This window comes from Juglans microcarpa x Juglans regia, chromosome 2S (genome assembly GCF_004785595.1).
Source record: "Juglans microcarpa x Juglans regia isolate MS1-56 chromosome 2S, Jm3101_v1.0, whole genome shotgun sequence".
Classification (NCBI taxonomy): Eukaryota; Viridiplantae; Streptophyta; class Magnoliopsida; order Fagales; family Juglandaceae; genus Juglans; species Juglans microcarpa x Juglans regia.
The window spans coordinates 23466993-23489132 of record NC_054597.1 but is presented as its reverse complement, the minus strand read 5'-3'; the positions used below and the strand labels follow the sequence as shown (position 1 = coordinate 23489132).

The following is a 22140-nucleotide window of genomic DNA, read 5'->3' as shown; positions in this document are numbered from 1 at the left end:
CCCCATTGTGTATCTTGATCAATTGGATCGTTTCTTTGTCGATTCCGATACGAAGCTTTTCTAGATGTGTTTCCGGGTATTCCTTTATCATTTCGTCCAACTTTTCAAAAAAATAAAGATTGTATAGAATTATATGCAAAGAAATTTTATAAAAATAATTTTATAATTTAACTTGTCAAATTAACCTATATTACTGTATTAAAAAAATAATAATCTTTTATAATTCTACCAAATATTGCTCATAATATCACATAAAGCCAATAGTCTCAAATTGCTAAAACCTAGTGTTTATACCGAATCCCATCCTTTGATCTAGCATAACCTCCTCGAAAAATACCACATGCCTTGTGAACAAAAAAAACGTCATATAACAAGGACCAATGCACCAAATTTGAGGTTGGAGCAATCCTAAAAGAGAAGTGCTATATACACAAATGGAATACATAAAAATAAACTCACAAATAGATGTGGTTTCATGTAATCTGTTAAATCTACTTTACAATCTGACGTATTGCATCAAGCTACATCTATTTATGGGTTTACTTTTGTGTAATCATTTTGTAATTAAAGTATTTCTCATCCTAAAATATATGGAAAACACACTCCAACCTCCTATTGAGGAATGCCATCGATTTTTTGTATGGATTGTTTTTTTTTTACCCAATAATTAAAGAAATATTTTTTAATAAATTTGTAATTTTTTTATATAATGAACAATTAAGAGAAAACTTAGCTATGTGCCAATTCTCTCACCCAACACCCAATGTGCCCCCAATTATGGACTATCTCGGTTTAGTGGACATGGATCATGCTATAGGTTGCATCATCAACATATATTTACTAGAGCACTCTCATTTGTATATGCCGATAAAAGCTAAAAGTTTGACATGAAAACTATCCACCTTGAATCAGGCGTAGTTTTAAAATTTTAGATATGAATTACAATACTTCAACCTGTTTGTCTGTACACAATAACTTAGGGCTCTGGGGCTTAAGATGAAACACAAAATCTTGAAACATTTTCATACGGTCAAATACTCTCAAGTATCTATACAAAATTGAAAACACAAAACCATCACATCCCATATGTTCCTTCCTTTTTCCATCCCTATCATTGAGAAGACCCTTCACTGACTATACAGTGAGCTTGTCCCCAAGAATTGGCTCGAAATTCATCCTGACAATCCCTTCCTCCTGCTTGGGCACAACTCATTGAACCTTTCTCATTCATTCCACAATTCCTCAAAACCCATCACCCAAAATGAACTGATCCATGTAGTTTCCTTCCTCCTCCCTTCTCCCGATCGTTGCAAGGCTTTGTCATTGTTGTTTTAGGCTTGCTCCTTGTTTAGGCAAGGGAGATGCTACTTGTGCTAGCTAGCCATTTTATACTTTCGTATGGGCTTCCCATTTTGCACCATATAATATTGCTTAATTTTTTATATGCTTAATTTATGTTCTTTCAATAACAGAGATGTGAATAAATTATGAATAGAAAATAAGCATATAAAAAATTAAGCAATATAAAACAGATCTGAACCAACAAATTATGCTATAAAACAAACCCAACATATATAAAATAGATAAAAATGTTGAGTTGGTCATATATTATATGGTGCAGAATTAAGCACACTCAATAATTCATGTGGGCCTAGTTAAGTGACATTTTCGTGTGTTGTTTACCTTATAACGGCAAGTAACATCTAAACGATCTTGTGCTCAATGAGTGTTGTGAAAAAGAATACTTTTATTAGCCGTCTTCTTGTATATAAGTTTCACTATTGTATGAATATTTAACACAATAAATTGATTCTGCTGGCTGATTCACATGCAATCTGTTTTTATTTTTTATTTTCCAACACCTTAGTTTTTTAAAATCCCTTTTGATTGCTCAACAAACAAGATTATACTCTTCATATTATGCTATTTATGTTTATGCTTTTTGTGTCATCTGTTGTTACAAACTGACTTGGCTAGACAGTTGAGTATAGAAGTCCTTAGTTTTCAATCTAATCTACACTCAGTCAAGCCAATTTTCATGCCAATAAATGTGGGATTAAAATGACAGATTTTATGATGGAAGACTATATGCAACATTATTCTACCTTAAAATTTATTCTTGTTTGTGTAAGTATTTTTTCTACCTTTTTACTTCATATTACTGACTGATGTAACCTTATGTTGTAGCATTACTATTTATGTTTATCCGCTCGTGTTTCATACTTTCAAGTACGACATCTTTCAGTGCATACCCATTATATTTTCTAGTTCTAATGTCATGTTTTGAATTTCCTAGTTGTTATCTTGATGCCACACTGCTTCTATTATTGGTACTTTGATGTTTGAAAACCATTTATATTTTCTGACCATTAGGTTTAATATAGGTACTTTTATTGGTTCCAATATGTAGCATTGTCATATGGAGCAACTATTAGCACCCCATGGATGATTCGAGAACCAATAATTGTGATTGTGATCTATGGTGCGATGGTTGAAGGATATATTTATCGAGACGTGTGGAGAATCCCTTAATAATACATTAAGAGCAGGGTAAATAACAACTTTTGGGACCATGCTATTAGGCGAAACTGCATGGAAACAATTCAAGACCTCAAGATTCCCCAAGTATGATATGCTTTGCAACATTTTTGGGATGTCAGTTGCCACTAGAGCACTACAACATGCATCAATGCAAGAGCCCCCAACTAGTGATGACGAGCAGTGACTTGAGGAGGAGTTACGACACCAAGGCCTCGTACTGGGCAATCGACAAGGATTGCCTATTGATGTGGATGAGATGGACGTGTCCATGCAAACAGGGACACCATCATCTGACATTCGCCGCATCCACTTGTTGCTCACATCGGTGACAAACGGGGGGGCCCTCCGTGCAAATGCCACCAAAAATTAGCAACTGCATTCATCAGCTCACTCGTATTGTTGCAGCAAGGGATAAGTGCTATGAGGATACGAATGGGACAATGTTTTTAAAGAGTAGCAAAGGCAATACCAGCAGTAAGTCTGATTCCAATTATGATCGCCACACTCAATATATCCGATTGTTGGAATCGATGACACCTCCACTGCCTACAGCCCAATTTCTATGTGACTTCAAACAATACTTGATCATAATGTTTAGATAGGCTTCCTTCCATTTTGAAGAATGAAGATTTGCTATTACAAAATAACACTGCTACTTGAGGGTGTTGAAAATCTAAGTCTCTGAAAACATATCTAAGCCAGTCAACTCACAACTAAGATTGGTCTTTACTCTGTATTCAGCCTCAGCCGAAGACCTTGACACCACATTTTGTTTCTTTTATTTCCAAGACACCAAAGAAGAACTAATGAACACACAATCACCTGTCACGAATCTCCTTGTGTTTGGACAGGCCCCCCAATCCGAGTCACAATACACCTGAAGTTGACTTTGCAGAATAAAACAATCCCTGGCCTAGTGCCCTCTTGATGTACCTCAACACTTTGTGTCAGCATGTAAATGAGGAATTCTAGGACTATCCATAAATTGACTCGACAATTGGACAGAATATGCAAGGTCTGGTCTAGTTATAGTCAAGTAAAGTAGCCGACAAATTAACCTCTAGTAAAGAGTAGGATCAACAAGTAACTCCCCTTGTTCTTTATATAACTTGAGATTTTGATCCAAAGGAATTCTGGTAGAGGTAGAACCTATTGTGCCAGAATCCTTTAGTATGTCAAGTGCATATTTTCTTTAGCATATGTGAATGCCTTCATCTGACCTTGCTACCTTAAGACCGAGGAAATATTTCAGCTTCCCAAGGTCTTTGATTTTAAATTTATCATTGAGAGAAGCTTTAAGAATGTTGACAACATCTATACAATTACTTGCAACTATAATGTCATCAACATATACAAGGATGGCTGTGAATGAGGTACCTTCTGACTTTGTAAACAGGTTGTAATCAGCCTTAAATTGATTGAATCCTTGCTGGATGATGAAGTTAGATAGCTTAAAATACCATTGGTGAGATGCTTAGTTCAGCCCATACAAACTCTTTCGAACCTTTCATACCTTTTTGCTATTTTCATTACCGTAACCAGGTGGTAATTGCATGTAAACCTCTTCTACTAAGTCCCCATGTAGAAAAGTATTGTTCACATCGAATTGATGCAAGTGCCACCCTGTCACAGGTACTATAGCCAACAAGGTTCTCATTGTGACTAGTTTTGCTATGAGAGAGAAAGTCTCATGATAGTCAATACCTTCTTGTTGCGTGTACCCCTTTGTCACTAGCCTAGCCTTAAATCTTTTAACACTTCCATTAGCATTAAACTTAATTTTGTAAACCCATTTGCACCTTATTTCTTCTTTATCAGGAGGTAAGTCGACAATAACTCAAGTGTCGTTTAACTTAAGTGCTGCTATTTCAGCTTTCATGGCTGCACACCATTGGGCAGATTGGGCAAATTCCTGATAGTTTCTAAGTTTGGTTTGATTGGTTATAGATGTGACAAAGGCTTTGTGTAGAGTGGACAATTTATCATAAGATATGCAGTCACTAAGAGGAACGGATTTACTTGAAAGGCCAGAGCCTTTTTGCTTGTCCAACTTCTAAGATGGGTGAGATAAAGTAACTTGTTGGCATATGAAATCCTGCAAATGTGGAGGCACTCTTCTTACTATGGTGGATCTAACGAGGCACGATCTACGAGGCAGGTGATTAATGTGGTTTGTGTTTGTAGAAGTTGGAATAGAAGAGTCTGAATGATTGGCTTTTTCATTTAGATTAGGTGTCTCGGTACGCATTGAAAGGTCTACAGAGTTAGATGGTATTGGACTTAGGTTTCCTGTATCAGTAGAATCATTTGGTATGGGAACATTTGGAATAGATGTGGTGATTATTTGAAGGAATGAAAGTTGGTTAGGGTCTGGTAAAACACTAGATTCTTTGACAGTGCATTCTTTAACATTGATTTCTTTGTAGGGAAAAATATTTTCACAGAAGATAATATTTTGTGAAATAAAAGTTTTCTTGGTTTCTAAATCCAACAACTTATATCCTTTGATCCCAAAAGGATATCCCAAGAAAACACGCCTCCTAGCTCTAGAGTCGAACTTGTGCCTCTCATTCACAAGGATTGTGGCAAAGGCTAAACATCCGAAAACTCTAAGTTGGGAATAGGCAGGTTTGGTCTTAAAAAGAATTTCAAAAGGACTTTTGTACTTTAACAAAGGGGATGGGGTTCTATTTATGAGATATACAGCAGTAAGCACACAATTATTCCAATATTTTAATGGAATGTAACTTTGAAATTTCAAGACCCTAGCAACATTCAAAATGCGCTAGTGCTTTCTCTCTACTATGGCATTTTGTTGTGGTGTCTCAACACAAGTTTTTTTGGCATATAATGCCCTTCTCAAGATAAAAAATTTTCATGGTAAACTCTCCTCCATTGTCACTATGAATAATTTTTATTTTGGTTTCAAATTGGGTTTCAATCATAGCACAAAAGCTTTGCAGTGCACTAGTTGCATCAGATTTCGATTTTGACATATATGCCCAAGTACATCTACTAAAATCGTCCACAAGAGTTAGAAAATATTTAGATCCATCATAACTCAACTCATTACAGGGGCCCCAAATATCACAATGCACTAACTCAAGCATCTTTCAAATTTGTGCTCACTTAAAGGAAAGGGCAACTTGTGCAACTTAGCTAATGGACAGATAAGACAAGGCTTGTGGCTACAATATTTGGGTGTGTGAATGTCACTGTCTAAAACAAGTCCAGAATAAGATGAATGTCCTAATATGTAATGCCAAAGATCGAAATCTTCAGCATTATTGGTTACAGAAGTAGATAAGGGTGCAATATGAGTGAACTGGTTTAAAACTTTAGCTAAGGTTGAAGAAGAGATTTCCTTTTGCAGCATATGATATAATTTGTGCTTTACTTCACCCATGACAGTCGTTGTCCAAGTAGAAAGTCCTAGATGAAACAAAAATAGGGAAAAACATGAGACAACAGTTTAATTCTTGAGCAATTTTCCTAGCTGAAATGAGATTAAACGAAAAAGAGGGAACACAAAGAACGTTTTGGAGAACTAGAGACTCAGTTATGTTTACAGTTACTATATGAGTAACTAGGGCAACCTCTCCATTAGGCAAAGCTACAGAATATGAAATTTGAGAATTAATTTAAGTAAAGAAGGAAGTGGAACAGATCATATGATCTGTTGCCTGTGTCCAAAATCCAAGGAATGGTAGAAAGATTAGTAGCTTTGGTGCTATAAGTAGAGAGACAAAGAGATATACTAGACATTTTACGAATTTCGGTATTAGAAGAAGATGGGAAAAAGTTTTGAACATTGTTTGCTGAAAGGAGCTGAGGCAAATTGTTGGTGGATGGCTTGAGGAGCCCTAAAAGCTGAGAATATTACTCTTGAGTCAATGAGACTGGAGCTTTGTCCCTCACTTGTTCCGGATACAGAAGCTTGATTTGCAGCAAATGAAGGTGGCTTGGCTTTCCCATCAAATATGTTGCCTGAAGGATACCCGTGGAGTTTAAAGCACTTCTCGACTGGAATTTGGCAATGTGAGTAGGTCAGTTTGGGATTTGCTTTAAAGCATCACTCAAGAGAATGCCTTGACATTTTACTGTGAGTACAATAGTATTGGTCCTTTTGGGATGAGAAATTCTATTTTTCACCTTCTCTAAAATTTCCTCTAGCTATGAGGGCCATGGATTCATTAACCGTGCCATCTGAAGATATCTCCCTTCTCATTTAGGCTAGGAAATGGCTTGATCAAAAGAATCTGAGTTTTAATACTTTTGTAAGACTCATTCAAGCCCATCAAGAACTCCATTACCCGATCACATTGTTGATTTTGAACTACTGTTTTAAACCCTTCACATGAATAATTAGGAATAGACTCATTATGCAATAGTTCATCCAACAGAGTTTTGAGTTTTGAAAAATAAACACTTACATCATCTTGGTTTTGCACTAATGTTATTATACCTTGCTTGATTTCATAGATTCTTAGTGCATTTTGTTGAGCAAACTGCTACTCAAGTTCGAGCCACAACTAATGAGTCGTCTCTGCATACACCATGCTACATTTGATGTCAACAACCTTGGTGTTTTTGCATCCAAGATCACTATATCATTGCACTTCAGCCAGTGATCCATCAAGGGGTCATTCGGGTCTGCAGGTTCACATAGAGTACCATCTATGAACCCCCAACTTGTTCTTGATTCTAAAAGCCCTTCTCATAGATCTAGCCCATGAATAGTAATTGTTGGCGTCCAAGCTGTGGGTCACCAAGATGGCTCCTGTTCCATCATTGGTCCTAATGTAGTATGGGCTAGCTGACTGCGTAGGATCATGAGGAGAGTTTGGAGGAAAGGTTTGATCATCTGCCATTATATTGCTCTGATACCAAAAAAAAAAAAAAAAAAAAACAAAGAGAGAGAGAATAATATAACAGTAATCTATTTAGTAGAGTAAGAACACAGCGATGGAATTGTGGAGAATATTTGAAATTGTATTGATTTTTTCTCTGTATATAGCACTATACGAATGAAAATAATATATAGAGTACAAAACCAAACAAATATGCGAACTCTCTACAACTAGCATGAAAGAATAAATAAAAAAAATCTTTTGTACAATAACAGAATGTCCTCATCCTTAGCTAGCAGAATATTCTTCTTCTAGAATTTCCACCTGCTTCCTTTCTAGGACATTCTTCAGTTGCATATTCTCATCCTGCTGCTGACATGAATTATGATGCTAGCAATGTTGACTTTCCAACTATGCAGATTCTTCCTCTAACTAAGTCAACAAATCTTCATTCTTCAATATCTCATTGTCTAATAGTAGCAGGAATGAGTGAGCTTAGAGTTTGACTTGAGTTGCCAGATAAGGTCATTGTTCCATGTGTTCAGTTAGGTATTTGATGCTTATCAATATGAGCAATAAGCATAATATTATTCGAATTTATTTCTAACTTAATGGTAGTTGTTGAACAATACTTTACGCTTATGGTTTTACCCTGTTTGGATGACTTTAATAAGTTGAAATAAAATTGTGTTGCCATGTTTACCCATTTGAGTATAACCCAGGCTAACAATTTTTTATTTATCTTACAATGTTTTTTCTTCTGTATGTATAAAGTGTGTTGTTAAATTATGCCATTTTTAATTTTATCATTGTTAGATTCTCATTGATGTTTTTATATCTCACCAAATTTCGTATCTTCAAAGGTATAGGATTATCTTATTGAGTCGGTCTTGGCAAACATAGTTCAATACAATAGTGGGCAATAATTTCTTAAAATGGGAATGGGAAACATTCGCATTATATTTAATGGATGAATTTTTATTTGCTTATTCTAGCATTTTTGCGACCATGATCTCAAAAGAAGGTTCTGGCAAATGGACAGTGACAATCGGTCAAATGAAACAATGTTCATGGAAGCAAACAACAGCAACAAAGAGACCATATCTGATACTATTGCTGTAACAACCCGTTAGAAATTCACTGATGAAATTTCTATTGACTTTAGGAACCTCGTGAAAATCTCATAAATTTTTACGAATCGACAAATCGCACAGGTTTTAGTCTGTCAACATAGTCAGTGTTATCACTCATTATGATTCTAGAAATATAAGTTTAATTATTTGAGATTGTTAAAAATGTCAGAATGCGTTATGGTTTACGTCATTAGACTCAGTTGATTATTTAGGATTTTAAGGCGCAATAGCTCATTTTCAGAAATTCCTGTTCGAAATTGTAAAATTATTTTTAGGGGCACTTCAGGGTTGGATTTCAGTAAACGATTTTCACTATAGGTTAATATGAATATTTAGAATTTTTCAGTACTAAGTTTAATATGCATTTTTTCAGAGTGAATAGTAACCTCGATAAGCAGACCCAGTGCAGTGTTTTCAAAATCACAGTGTGGAATGCAAATTAAGTTAGAGAAGTTTTATTTGGACACATGGCAAGATCTTAACAACACATAGTGAATAGTATTAGACATTTGGCACCATGAGGAATTATTAGATAGATTTGTGAAGGAAATCAAGGTGTGAGATCATCCCATCTAAGCAAAGCTTTATTTCATCTGATCCACCAAATTGTGCCAGACCAAAGAGTGTTTCAATCCTGGCGAAACCTTAAATGGTTGGGATCCAATTGAAACTCAAAAGCTTGATTGAAACCGAAATCCTAAACGGTTTCCCCAAACCCTAAAGCTAGCCTCCACACCCTTTTTAATCTAATTTCTACCATTATGTTTAATTACTTGATTAAATCACTTCCATATACTATTAATTAATCAAACCCTTATTATGACATCATTATTCAACCTTTTAAACCTTGAAAATTTGATTGGATCAAGAAAAATTAGATTTGAGCTTGATAGCATCTCAAACCCTAATCAAACCCCCTTTAAACCCCAAATTGAAGCCTACTTGGTTGAGACCCACCAAGGCCCATGAATTTGGTGACCTTAGCAAAAATTCTTGAACAAGTTTCCTCCCCCACATGGCAAACCATCCATTGCCATTGGCTGCACCCATTAGTGCCTTGATGTGAAGGAGAAATCCACTCCATCAACCTCCATCTCTCACAGCTGTTGTAGGCAGTTCTTGCCCCTCATTATTCTCCACTTTATGTCACATAGCCAACTCTAATCAAGGGTCATTCAAGCCCATAACTTCCCCCTCTAGGAATCTAAAGTCGTACAAGGTACATTTCACTTCATTTTATCACTTCTTCACCCCGTTCTTAGAGAGAAACTCAAAAGAGCTCTCTCGAGCAAATTTTTGGGTCTTTTTGCATGGAAATTTTAGACCATTTGTAGTATTTTTTCACAAAGAATCCTGAAAAAAAAGTTGTTTGTATTTGAGTGTAGTTTCCGTGGATATCTTATTAGTCTCATTCCATGCTCATTTGATCAGTCAAAAGCATTTTTAACCATAGAAAGGTCATTTTGGGCATGAAACTGGAGAATATGTTATGTTTTGAAATTTTTGACCAAGCTAATGAACATATCTTGGTCCGAAAAATTTATGGAGTGTTGTTAGCATGTTTTTATGAATGTTCATTAAGGTTTTGTTGCATGGATAAAGCTTTTGATGACAGATTTTCCTTAGATCTATGAACTTGAAAACTGGAAGTGGAAAAACAGTTTTTGTTTTGTGAAAGTTTGAATATTTCGTAGTTTGATCTTATTACAAAGGTTTTGATATTTTTATATGATGATCCTAAACCTCTTATATACATGTTAGGATGTTATTTTGAAAATATTTAGTATTATTTTAAAGATATAATTTTTCTATGCAAGAAAATTTCGATTAGGCCTAAGATTTGATGTGTTTGGGTTAGATCCATGTTTTATTGAGTTTTAGTCATGTGATTTTAAGTTTGATGGTTAGATATTATTTATGACACATTTTTAAACCATGAGATGTTTTAGTTTGAAGATCACATGTCTTTAAGTCATGGATCAAGAGATTGATCAAAGTTAGTTACGAGAAAAGTTTATGTTTTGGACTAAGTGTGAAACCAAAAACTCCCAAGTGTTTTATGATTTTTTGTGACTTTTGTTTGATGATTTAAAGCATGGTTGATCTTAAGATGATGTTATGAATATGTCAGAAGTAAGATTTGATTTTTTTGGAATTTTTGGGGATTTTTAATTAAGGTCAAAACTTGTGATTTAAGGTCAAGAAACACCAAGATCGTTCCAAGACTTATGTGTGCGGTTTTGCTCCCTGACTAGGGAGTGCCTTCACGGAAGCACATGGCTGATGCAGGGGGGTTCCCAACCCCCATCACGTCTTCCAGTCCGGCAAAGGACGTTTGTGGATTTATTGAGAAATCCGCCTCAGGCTATCCCTGAGGTAATTGTTCCGCTTCGGCAGCCTAAGCATGTTGAGGAAGAAGTCTTTGTGCAATTTACTAAGGAAGAACTGGATCGGTCTGCGGCTCCATTTCATTTTTCTTTGGTCTTGAAGTTTCTGCGGCAGCGGCCTTTTCTGGATCGTATTAGAGGTTTTATTCATAGTCGATGGGGCCTTTTGACGCAGCCTGTGGTGTCTGTGATGCACCGGCCAAGAAATGTTTTCGTACGCTTTTCAAACGAAGATGATTTCCTGAAAGCCATATCACGAGAAAGTTGTGATATTGAAGGGGCTGCATACCGAGCATTTCAATGGATAGTAGAGTTCAAAGAGGATGAGGAACCAGCGCAGGTGCCAGTGTGGATTATGCTCCCTGGTCTTCCCCTGAATCTTTATCAAGAATCATATCTCAGAAATGTAGTGGCACCGATAGGTACATATTTACGTAGGGATAATGCAACGAGGTGTGCAACTAGAACTGATGGTGTGAGAGTTTGCGTGCTTATGAATATTGATCAAGATCCAATATCTTCTTTTTGGATTGGAACGCCACGACATCCTGCAAGTTTTTTCCAAGAAGTGGAGTATGAAACTTTGCCAGCATTTTGTTCTTGCTGTAAAGTGCAAGGACATAATCTGAAAATGTGTAAGACTAAGATCAAGGAAGGGAAAGATCCCAAGAACTTGAGGAATATTAAATCAAACAGAGTTTGGGTTCCTAAGGAGAAGGAGGATGCGGTTAATACTGAAAAAGATCCACCAGGTAAGACTATCGAGTCATCCTCTGTTTTGGTTATTCATAATGTAGAGGACAATGAGTTAAAGGTTGGAAGTATTGAAGGGGTGGTGTCTTTAGACGCTGAGATTGATAAGGGAGAAACTGAGATTGCTAGGGAAGTAGATGGGACTTTAGTACCTGGGAAAGATTTGACAATGTTGGCAGAATCAAGTGGAGTTCAATCGGAAAAAGAATTGGTTTTGGTTATGGGGGATGACCAGGTTGTGCAACCTGTGGTGGTGTCTGATATGGAGGGACTGGACGATAATTCTAAGGTGCAAACAGGAGGTACACGGGATCCTAGTTCAGAGGACTTGCAACTGGTGGTTTTTGACCAAGCTCATCTTGGTATGGAATCAAAATCTGAGGATGAGATTGAGGTGGCGCATCCAGCGAAGGAGAAGGATGGAAGTTCTGATTCTGAGCTATCAAAAAAGAAGGTAATTTCTAAACGAATGCTAAGAAGTTCATCAAGGGTTCCAAGCAGACCCGCTAAACATATCCAATGATGAATAAAGTTATGTTTTGGAATCTAAGAGGAATTGGCACTTCGAAGAAGAGATTGCGGAAGCTAGTTCGTGTACATCAGCCTTGTATTCTATTTCTGGTGGAGCCATTTAGGGATGACAGTAAGCTGAGTTATTGGTGTGATTATCTTTTGTTTAGTGCGTGTCTTTCTAATGCGGATAAGGCTGGGAAAATTTGGTGTTTCTAGGTTGCTGGGATACTGGTGGAGGTCGTGGGAGGCTCGGATTAGTTTATTTCTTTGATGATTAATTCAAATGTGTTGATATCAGCTGTATATGCAAAGTGCCGGTATCTAGATAGGCGGGCTTTATGGGAGGATTTGTTAATGTAAACTCTATACAGCTGCCTCATGTGATCTTGGGGGATTTTAACATTCTGCGGAATGATAGTGAACGGCGTGGTGGATGTCCGAGACTTCTCATGGCAATGGAGGAGTTCTGTTCATTTATTGATACTGATGGACTGGTGGAGATGCCGTTTTTAGGGAACAAATTTTCATAGTGCAACGGGCAATCGAGGATAGCTCGCTGATGGGCACAGCTTGACAGAGCTCTGTGCAATTTGAAATTTCTGGAGCTGTTTCCTTCGATGCATAATCATTATTTGCCTAGGAGGTCTTCAGATCATTCTCCCACGCTATTGGGTCTTTTGGCTTCTTTATCCAGATATGGCCCTTCTTCATTTAAATTTCATTTTATGTGGACTACTCATGAAGATTTTTGGCGATGTGTGTCGAGTTCTTAGGAGGGAGGAGTTTATGGAACTGGTTTGTGGAAGTTAGCAGAAAAATTGAAGAGATTAAAACAGGTTCTTAGAACGTGGAATAAGAATATGTTTGGTTGGACTGGCCTACATATTAAAGATTTAGAAAACAAAGTGGAAGAAGGGGAGGCTAGTTTACAAGAGAGGTTTTCAGAAGATGTTGAACTGGATGTTTTAGCAAATAAGATGGAGCTGGATGTCTGGCTAGAAAGAGAGGAAGCTCGACTTGCTCAACAGTTTAAGCATGATTGGATTTTACAAGGTGAAACGTCATCTTCTTTCTTTAAAGCATTACAATCCAGGAAACATAATGTAGTAATGAAAATGAAAATGTCTGATGGTAGTGTACTTAGTTCTCCGGAAGCCATTCATGAGGAGGCTTGTGTGTATTTTGAGGAATTTTTAAAGGCAAATCAGTCGAGTTCATTGCCAAATTTGGCTGATTTAATTTCGGATGAAGTATCGGAAGAGGAAAATAATATTTTTGGCGGTCCTCCTTTGATGGAGGAAGTTAAAAATGCTCTGTTTTCTATTCCTAAGGATAGTAGTCCTGGTCTGGATGATTTTAGATCAGGGTTCTATCAACATTGTTGGTCTTTAGTGAAAGAAGATGTATTTGAAGCAATTACAGATTTTTTTAGCGGGACAGAACTTCCACGGTTTTATACTGCATCTTATATTGTTTTAATTCCTAAAATCCAGAATCCAACGTCATTTGGGAATTTTAGACCGATTAGTCTTTGTTCCGTGGTTTATAAAATATGTTCTAAGATTCTAGTGAACCGGTTTTCAGTGCTATTTAGTAGAATAATTTCAAAGGAGCAAGGAGCTTTTCTTCCAGGTAGAAGTATCTTTGAAAATATCAGTCTTACTCAGGAGCTAATTCATGACATCAATAAAAAAGTCAGAGGAGGTAATATTTTGATGAAAATTGATTTTGCAAAAGCCTATGATACGATTGATTGTGAGTTCTTATTTTGTGTATTGGAAGGATTTGGTTTTTCTCTGAAAATTAGACAACTTTTGAGGCAATGTGTTACTACACCTTGGTATTCGATTGTAATGAATGGCACAACAAAGGGGTTTTTTAAGGGTGGAAGGGGTTTACGACAAGATGATCCTTTATCTCCGTACTTATTCATTTTAGTAGAGGAAATAATTTCCCGTTTGATTAAAAAGAAGTACGAAGAAGGAAGAGTAAAGTGTTATTCTCTTCTGAGACATAGCCCTATAGTCTCACATTTATTATATGCTGATGATATGATAATTTTTTCTAATGGTGGGAAATCTTCTATTTTGGAAATTGTTGGTATTTTGAATACATATGCTTCATGGTCGGGGCAACAGGTAAATAATGCCAAATCTCATATCTTATTTTCTAAGCATATTAATTGTGTCAGACGAAGGCATATATTATCTATCACTAAATTCTCGGAAGGGGTGTTTCCTTTCAAGTATTTAGGGGTTCCAATTGTCTCAGGAAGATTGAAGTCATTACATTTCCAAGATATTGTTCAAAGAATTCGTAACCAGATTGAGGGCTGGAAAATAAATTTTCTTTCCGCTGGGGCGAGATTGATTCTTTTAAAACAAGTATTATCTAGTATGCCAATCCATCTTCTTTCAGTGATGCATGTTCCAAAAAGTGTTTATTCTCGGATTAATAAGATTTTGAGTACATTTTTTTCGGGTTCGGTTAATGGGAATCCTTAGAGAAAGTGGATTAAATGGGAAAAGGTTTGCAGTCCTGTGGATGAGGGAGGGATTGGGTTGAGGAAATTAATTGATATTCAAAGGTCATTACATTCTAAATTTGCATGGAATATTTTATGCACTGATTCTATCTGGCAAAAGTATTTTAGTGCAAAGTATATGCATGGTGTGCATCTGTTGGAAATTAATATAACAAGAGGATCCCAATTCTGGAAATCTGTAGCTAAAGAATTGAAATTTGTCCTCTTGCATTCTAAGTGGAGAATTCGTGAGGGGAATGTGTATTTTTGGAAGGATAAGTGGATGAGTTCTGGGCCTTTGAGGGAGAGTTGCCCGATTGTGGGTGATTTGAATTTGAAAGTGAATCAGGTTATGTTGAATAATAGTTGGAATGTGAATTATTTGGAGCAGTTAGTAGGGGTAGGGAAAGCTGCAGAAATTACTAATGAAATTAAGGGTCAAAGGTTAGGAGAAGATAAGCTTGTATGGATGGGTAATTCGGAGGGTTCCTTTACGTCCAGGAGTGCTTGGAGTCTTGTTCGGGAGAGGAATAATAATTTTGAATGGACGGAGTGGATATGGAATGTTGCTATTCCTAAGAAGTTGTCTCTGTTTATGTGGAAGGCCCTCAACTTAAGTCTAAGTGTGGATGATCGAATAAGGAATTTGGGCGTACCATTAGTGTCCAAGTGTGAGTGTTGTGAACGAGGTGCCATAGAGGAGCTTGATCATGTGTTGTATAGTGGGTACATAGCGGCGGTCATTTGGAAATTCAGTTCCAATATGTTGGGTATTCCGTTTGTCCCAAATAGGTCTTGGAAAGCAATAATTGAGGCTTGGTTTCGGAGTTTATGGAGGTGGAGATGTAAAACAAGAATGGAAGGTAAGAAAGAAAAGATTCATGTCTTTTGGAGATGGGTTAAATATTGGATTCAATGGGTTGGTATTAAAATTAATAAGGCTTCTCGTCTAATGGATAATGATATTAAAGTGTTAAATTCTTTGAGTCTACCTATTATTGCGAGAAAGAAGGAAGTTTTGAAGGTAGTTAGATGGGAAAAGCCAAATAGAGGGTGGCTTAAAATGAATGTAGATGGTAGTAGTCGTAATAATCCTGGAATGTTGGGTGCAGGTGGCGTAATCAGGAATGAATTAGGGAAAGTGGTATATGCTTTCTCAGAATCATATGGGCATGGGAGTAATAATCTTGCGGAAGTTATGGCTCTATAGGCTGGTCTTAAACATTGTAAGCAATGGGGATATGATAATCCGGTTATTGAGATGGATTCCTTAATAGTAGTGAATTGGATTAAGAATGGAAGATGTACTCTTTGGTATCTTGAGGATTTTTGGGAAGAAATAGTTAGAATGTTGGGGGAGATTAATTTTGTTATGAGTCATATATATCGGGAAGGAAATAAGGCTGCTAATTTTTTGGCAAGACTAGGAAGTAGTGGAGTGTCCCGTGTATGGATAGGTCAAACGGAGCTTCCACATTTGTTGAAAGGGATCACCAGAACAGATGCATGTAGCCTACCTCAGATTCGGAAGTGCTAATTCAAAATGAAATGTTTGGTAATGTATTTTAATTTTTTTTCTGTCTTCTGTATTTTTATTTGAGTACTTGAGATTTTAATTCAATAGTTTTGTAAAAGTCAAGTACTGTGATTGTAACCACGGCTTTCCTCCGCCACAAATGAGGGTTTATTAATAAACTTGGGCAGGGGTCATTATTGGACATGTGACTACCTTCTCTTTAATTAAAAAAAAAAAAGGTTCACTTTTTGTTAAAAAGTTTGAGCCTTTTTATAAAAAGTTTAGTGTTGATGATTAGCTTTTCTTAATAGATATTTTAAGTGTATTTTTAAACACATGATAGGAAGATATTTGTTACAAAATTTTGGTTTAATCATGGATTTTGAAGACGAAAGAAATTGCAATCAAAATCAAGAGAAATGACCTATGAATGTTTTGGCCATAGTGATTTTTCCATAGTTGTAAATGGTTTTAAATTTTTCTGAGTTTATATTTGAGTTTAGGACAAAATTTACATGAGAAATTCAAATTTTAGTAATTTTTTGAGTTAGAATGTGAAATTCTTAAGTTAGGGGTAAAATAGTCATTTTTTCACATGTAGAGGATAAAATTGTAATTTTACTTTAAGTTTTCTATTTTCACATTTCTAATTGTTAATAATTAAATTTTTATTAGAATACCTTCTTACAGTTCCTCGTGTTTCGCGCTTTATTCTCGTATAACACAACTATCGAGGTAAGTTAGCTCTTAACTTACTATCAATTTACTGTGTATGTGTGATGGGTAAGGAAACTACAGTTTATGTTCATATGTTGTTATATATGTCATGTCATCACATGTTTATCTATTGAGAAATTCTAGTCCTAGGCCGGTTTGTTCTCGTACACCACACTTTGATGATCTAGCAAACTCGGTCCACTAAAAAAAATGGTTCGCTCTTCTCTCCCCCAGTCCCTCTGCTCTCCCCTCCCGTGTTCCCTCTTCTCTCCCCCAGTCCCTCTCCCCTCCCTTTTCCAAATCAAAAAACCTTAAGAGAAATTCCCCTCGAATCCATCCCTCCCTCTTCTGTTGAATCCCTCTCCCCCCTCCCTCTTCCAAAGCGAGAAACCCTAAGAGAAGAGGCCCTCGAAATCCATCCCTCTCCCCCCCCCTCCCTCTTCTGAAGCGAGAAACCCTAAGAGAAGAGGCCCTCAAAATCCATCCCTCCCTCCTCTGCCAAATCCCTCTCCCCCCCCCTCCCCCTCCCCCTCCCCCTCCTGAAGAGGAAAACCCTAAGAGAAATCCCCCTCGAAATCCCTCCCTCCCTCCCTCTACCGAATCCCTCTCCCCCCCTCCCTCTTCCAATTCGAAAAACCCTAAGAGAAATCCCCCTCGAAATCCCTCCCTCCCTCCCTCTACTGAATCCCTCTCCCCTATCGACACCATCCCTCCCTCCCTTTGCCGAAACGAAGTAGCTCAAAGGTATATTTTCTGAGCTGGTTTTTTATTTCTTATTATGATTATGATTTCTAAGGTATGCATTATTTAGAAAGTAGTTAATTAGTTGTGGATAATTACTAATTGCTTCTCATGATTGCTCTCCTATATTTTGGGTATTATTTTCTTTAAATTTGCATAAATATCTTTATCATTATACATTCATCATGAATTGTGATTGTGGGTGTAAGCTAACCACCTATATAGGGCTTAATGCTTCATTATCCGATAGAAATATGAACTGATATCTCATTGTTGGTGTATGATGCTTGTTTCACTATATTGGGAGAAGATGAATTGGCATTGTGGGTGTAAGCTGACCACCTATATGGGGCTTAATGCTTCATTATCCGATAGAAATATGAACTAATATTTCATTGTTGGTGTATGATGCTTGTTTCACTATATTGGGAGAAGAGAGCCTTATACTTGAGCATTGCTTTGTTCAGTTGTTTGGTTCATTTCAGCTCAGTTTGTCTGTGGCACTTCAGCTAGATAGAAAGTTTGGCCTTATGATTTTAGTGTCATTTTTTCTCCTAGCATTGTAATGCTCAAGTATATTTTGAAACATATGCATGTAAAAGCATTTGAACATGTGGATCTTGATTGGCTTAGTAAAAAAATCTTTTGGGTTGCAAAGATTGTACCTGTCAATTGCATATATTGTCAAAATTCATTTCCCAACCTTACAATTGGAGGAACATATAAGATACTGACCTAGTCCTCCAATAGATGCCACTGATAATGTTGATGCCTGCATATAGACAAACCTTGTAATGAGAGTCCACTATATCAATGCCCCAGGCTTTGTCAGCACCAACACCACAGTAATATGGTCCTTGTTGAGCAACAACTAAAACTTCATATCACACGAAATATGAATGTTTTCATATGCTTGGATTCTGTGATATGGTGTGTATTGATATGCTTGGATTCTATGACATGCTGTGTATTAAGCTTTAGGTTTCTGAAAAATGCAAATCATAGTTGCTCTGTCTATTTGAAATGGATCTACGTTATGCTATTGATTTTTTGGGTCTTGGTTGAAAGGTGGAGTGGTGCTGGTGGGCCATGTGATGGGCAGATAGGGAATGAGATGATGATGCATTACCAATACATGTTTCTTACCATTTGAGTGGGTGGGAATTGAATGTGCTAAATGTTTCATTTAGATCACCTATGGCCTCGAGTCAATCATCATGTGTTGTTGATGAGTTACAAATAGAAGCACCAACTTGTTGGTGTGGCTTGAAAGCCCCATTGAAGACCTCCCATATTAACAAAAATCCTGGAAGGAAATTTTACACCTGCTCGAAGTATAACACAGTAAAACATATTTTTTTTATCATAATTTTGTATTACTTTTTAATTTGTCATATTTAACAATCTTGGAATTGATAATTTGTATGTAGGGAGAAGAAATATGTCAATTCTTTATATGGGCAAATATACTTCAATTGGTAGAGGAGAAAATATGCACAAGAGAGAATGCAGCTCAAAAAAGGGAAGACGATTTACTGTTGCGCGAGTATAAAGTTTAGAAAACGAAAGATAAACTAGTTGAGAGAGAGAGTGTTCTTTACAAGCAAGAGAAGAAAATTAGAAATCAGCTCGTAGAGAATAGATGTGCATGAATATTATTATATATTTACTGGGTGTTATCAATTGTAATAATATTTGGTTGCCTTGGACTATAAATGTATTTTGAAGAAGTAAATTGTAGATGGATGGTACAGATTAATGTATATGAATTGTATTGTTTTAATGTTAAGGCCTGTGTTGGAAATCTTTTGTTAATTGTATTGTCTTACTGCACTGCTTTGGGATGACGCATATATTGTTAATCAGGGATAAAATCACTACCATGAGCATACAAAACAAAACCCAACTACATCAGAACACCTAATATATGTGGCGATATATTACATGCTTCCAAAATCCATAAAAATACAAAATATTCTCAAACTACATAAAAATACATCACATGCTTCCAAAATCCATAAAAATATAAAACATACCCAAACTACATCAAACTATATCACATGCTTCCAAAATCCATAAAAATACAAAACATACCCAAACTACATCAAAATACATCACATGCTTCCAAAATCTATAAAAATACAAAACATACCTAAACTACATCAAAATACAACACAGTCTTCCAAAATCCATAAAAATACAAAACAATACTCAAACTACATCAAAATACATCACAGTCTTCCAAAATCCACAAAAATACATCACAATCTTTCAAAAATCCATAAAAATACATCACAGTCTTCCAAAAATGCATAAAAATACATTACAGTCTTCCAAGATCCATAAAAATACCAGAAAGTCTTCCAAAATCCATAAAAATACAAAACAATACCCAAACTACATAGTTTCTACATCATAGTCTTCCAAAATCCATAAAATTACAAAAAAATGCCCAAACTACATATTTTCTACATTACAGTCTTCCTGGAGCAGCTACTCATTGCCCAATGGCGTTGGTTTTGTGACAGTACTACACTGTGTTAGAACCACAAAATATCCTTGGCTGCACTGGGTATCTGCTCCTAATTTAAAGTAAAAAAAAAATCGCCATTAGAGAGTGGTTATGAATGCAGTGGGAAGCAATATAGAATTAATACACATAAAAACTTTTTACTTCAACATTTTCTGGAGCTTCTGACACCTCACAATCCTGGTTCGTATCATCAAATATTTTTTTGCGTGTCTAAATAAGTTTCAAATACAAAAATATACATCCGTTAAAAAGAAATATGCATGCAGTGGAAAGCAATGCACATAATAAATACTAGGAGAAAATTTATTACATGTTTCTTCTTTCGCTTGATCGCAGCCTTCCCAACAGGCGGAACCTTTCTTTTTGTTGGCGGCCTCCCTTTCCCTCTGACAACGTGTGGGCTTAATATTTTCTTGCCCTTGTCCGTGATCACAATCTCTGTTACCTTCGTTGAGCTGGACTCAAGTGTTAATCCTTTAAATTGATTCTCAAACTCATCCAAGTGGCACATGAATGCAATAACATGAGCATCACTCGACGATACACAGGTAGCTAATTTCACACATCGTTTCACCACAAACTCATACCTCCATGAATCCGCATTTTGTCGTAAGTCATCGTAGTTACTTTTTACCACTGTGTATCTCCTCTTTAAGTCCTTTCTCCATCGATCCAACAAGTACTTCTCTAGTAGTGCATAAATCTTATTCATCTGACAAATGTTCAATGCATGCCTAAAGACAATCCATCTCATCTCAAACATTGCACATGTGCATTTCAGATCAATCTCCTCATCGTTAAAGTAAACTGTGTACTTTATACTCTTAACATGGTCATCATCTGTCGTTATTTCATCTAAAACATTGTAGGTGGAAATGCAACCCTCCTTACTGATAAGTATGCAGTTACATAAAATCATTCCCAAAACCTCTCTTTGAACCTCTTTAAATTTTGCATTTGTATACACCGCTTAAAATTGCTTTTCAATGCGAAACGTAGATGAACATGGGATGGTTTGGTTGGAGGAATTGAAATCAGTTGTCGTCTCGACCTCCACCTTCTTCCTAAGCACATTGTCAAATTGATTGACGAATTCTTTCAACATCATACCAGAATGCACAAACCCATCAAAGAAAGTATTCAGGCTTTCAGAACGCTGTGTTGTGCTTATGTCAGCCCAAAAAACTCCTTTAAGGTACACCGGTACCCAAAACGATCTCTCGTTATACAACCCTTGCAGCCATGCATTTTCACCTAGTTCATATTTATGAATAAGTTGCCCCCACTTCTCCTCAAACTCATCACATGTCTGTGAATCATATTGGGCACTCTGAATAGCAGTCTTCAACCCTGCTTTGAAGGTAGCGTGAGATCCCAATTTCTCAGGCAGTTTTCGCATTATATGCCATAAACAATATCTATGGCGTGTGTCTGGGAATAGCAACGCAATAGCAGCCTTCATTGCTCGGTCTTGGTCTGTTATGATCACTTTTGGAGCTCAACCATCCATGTACTCCAACCATGCTTGAAACAACCACACAAAAGTACTTGTGTCCTCACTTGAAATCAAGCCAGCCCCTAACAATATAGACTGCCAATGATGATTTACACCAACAATGGAGCAAACGGCATACCGTATCTATTTGTTAGGTATGTCGTATCGAAGGTGATAATATCTCCGAAATACTCATACGCTACTCTACTACATGCATCAGCTCAGAACACATTTCTAAGTCTCAACTCCTCATCCACATCAATCACATAAACAAAACCATCATTCTGCAATCTCATCCTCTTGAAGTACTTAGTCAGTGCTTCGCCACCACCTTTACCTAGTCTTAATTGTCGGGTTTTGTCAATAAAATTTTGACAGTCTTTTTCTTGAAACTGCAAATTCTCAAACCCCCCCCCTCGGCATCAACAACAAGTACC

At 36.6% G+C, this 22140-nt stretch overlaps 1 protein-coding gene across 1 annotated transcript; it reads right to left on the bottom strand.

The window, feature by feature from the left end:
• Nucleotides 1–18366: 18366 nt before the first annotated feature.
• Nucleotides 18367–21670, bottom strand: LOC121253479 (protein FAR1-RELATED SEQUENCE 6-like). Its single transcript, XM_041153490.1, has 4 exons — nucleotides 21189–21670; nucleotides 20519–21098; nucleotides 20350–20418; nucleotides 18367–18447 (listed from the first exon to the last, which is right to left on the bottom strand). Exons 1-4 carry the CDS (start codon nucleotides 21668–21670, stop codon nucleotides 18367–18369), a joined length of 1212 nt encoding a protein of 403 aa, XP_041009424.1.
• Between the last annotated feature and the right edge of the window lie 470 nt (nucleotides 21671–22140).